At 44.2% G+C, this 1964-nt stretch overlaps 2 protein-coding genes and 1 non-coding gene across 3 annotated transcripts in view; 1 reads left to right on the forward strand and 2 right to left on the reverse strand.

The window, feature by feature from the left end:
* Nucleotides 1-426: 426 nt before the first annotated feature.
* Nucleotides 427-753, reverse strand: LOC130801102 (uncharacterized). Its single transcript, XM_057664863.1, has one exon. It carries the CDS (start codon nucleotides 751-753, stop codon nucleotides 427-429), a length of 327 nt encoding a protein of 108 aa, XP_057520846.1.
* Nucleotides 754-786: 33 nt separating this feature from the next.
* The window catches only part of LOC130801103 (uncharacterized), a 2765-nt gene continuing 1587 nt past the window's right edge, over nucleotides 787-1964 (reverse strand). Inside the window, exon 3 of the mRNA XM_057664864.1 lies at nucleotides 787-1964. This exon is cut by the window's right edge and continues 2 nt beyond it. Within this exon, the coding sequence (XP_057520847.1) occupies nucleotides 787-1964 (1178 nt within the window).
* Nucleotides 1808-1913, forward strand: LOC130801985 (small nucleolar RNA R71). Its single transcript, XR_009039704.1, has one exon. It is a non-coding gene; the product is annotated as a small nucleolar RNA R71 (small nucleolar RNA).

The raw sequence follows: 1964 nt of genomic DNA on the forward strand, positions 1-1964 counted from the left end.
AATGGTGGACACCTTCCAAGGTGGGGTGTCCTCAAACTTAGCTTTTGCAGGAACAAATGTAGGTGCAACATCTAAAACTTGGACCATCTCAATCACATCGGCCCTATCCTTCTCGTAGTTGCCTTCCATAGCTGCATAAAGTGGATCAACAATGGAGGGTGTGGACTCCCTCTCTGTAGTAGCATCAACTATCGCATCCACCCGATAAACAGTCTCCCCAATGGCAGAATGTGCCATGGATGAGGGGAGATGGAAATGCAGCTGTTCTCCCAAAATTTTAAGTGATAACTTCCCATTCTTTACATCAAAATTGGCTGCTGTAGTCTTTAAGAAATCACGACCTAAAATCACTGGAATGCGGGTATCCTCTTCCATATCCATGATGACGAAATCGCAGGGTACGAAGTAATTACCAACTTGGACGGGTTAGTCCTCAAGAATAGCAACTGGGTATCTCACAGATCGATCGGCTAATTGTATAGACATCCGAGTGGCTTTCATCTCGACATTGATCTTTTTGCATAATGTTAACGGCATCACACTCACACTAGCCCCTAAATCAACAAGGGCTACAGCAGACACATCGTTCCCCAACTTCAGTGGGATAGTAAAACTACCAGGATCAGCTTGTTTCTTAGGAACCTTGCACTGCAAAATAGCGCTACATTGCCCATTCAGAGTTTCCACCACACTCTCCTCTAGCTTGCGTTTGTTGGCAATGATGTCCTTGAGGAATTTAGCATAAGAGGGCATTTCCTTAATGGCTTCTAAGAAGGGGATGTTGAGCTATAACTTGCTCAATACTTGAAGAAATTTTCCATATTTTTGCTCAAGCTTCGCCTGTGCCAATCTAGACGGAAATGGCACTGGTGGTGTGTAAGTTCGACCGGCGGTTATGGACTTGTCTGAATTGACTGGCTCATCTTTCCTTTCTTCAGAAACATCATCATTAGTACTTGGAGCTGGAACAACACTAGGTGAAGTCTTTACCTGAGGGGCTGGATCATGAAGTGTCCTACCACTCCTCGTAGTTACTGCATTGAGTTGCTGATGTGGGGATGTGGTTGGATTCTTTTCTGTGTTTCCCGGAAGTTGCCCCTTTTGCATGGATAAGTTACTCAATTGCTGTGCCATCTGAGCCATCTGAGTGTCGATCATTTTGTTGTGAGCCAAAATTTGATTAATGGAGGTGCTGAAGTGTTCATTTTGCTTGCTTTGGGTAGCGATAAAGTTCTCCATCAAGCTCTCAAGGTTGGACTTCGGCGGATGTTGTTGTTGAGGTAGGAAAGGAGCTCTTTGTTGGAAACCCGATGGTATGTTGTACGAGGATGAGGGATTCTGCGCATTGTTGTTTCGGTAGGAAAAATTTGGATGATCCCTCCATCCTGGGTTGAAGGTGTTGGAATAGGGGTTATATTGTTGTCTGGCATTCTGATTTTGGATGGCGTTGACTTGTTCCTCAGAAGCAATTCCTTCGGCTCGAAGTTGGCAATCAACACTAGAATTCCCATTTAAGCCACAAGCACCACAGACTTTATTTATTGCAGCTACATCCAACTGCTCAACTTTCCTTGTCAAAGCCTGTACATTATTAGTCAAAGCAACAATAGCATCCACTTCATACCTACCACCTCGCCTTGGAGTTGATTGTTCTCGCCAGTGGTAATTTGAGGCCATATCATCAAGAATTTTCTTCGCTTGGGTCAGTGTTTTCATCATGAAGTTACCCCCAGCAGCAGCATCCAAAGAAGTCTGGATCTCATGCCTCAAAGCATTGTAGACAGTCTCAATAACCGTCCAATCTGGTAATCCGTGATGTGGGCACTTTCTGATTAGACTTTTAAATCTCTCCCATGCATCATAGAGTGATTCCCCGTCTTTTTGCTTGAAAGTAGAGATCTCATTTCGGTACTTCGAAGTTTTTCCGGGTGGGTAGTATCGATGCAAGAATGCCTTTGTAGAAA

The sequence above is a fragment of the Amaranthus tricolor genome, chromosome 15 (genome assembly GCF_026212465.1).
Source record: "Amaranthus tricolor cultivar Red isolate AtriRed21 chromosome 15, ASM2621246v1, whole genome shotgun sequence".
NCBI classification, from domain to species: domain Eukaryota; kingdom Viridiplantae; phylum Streptophyta; class Magnoliopsida; order Caryophyllales; family Amaranthaceae; genus Amaranthus; species Amaranthus tricolor.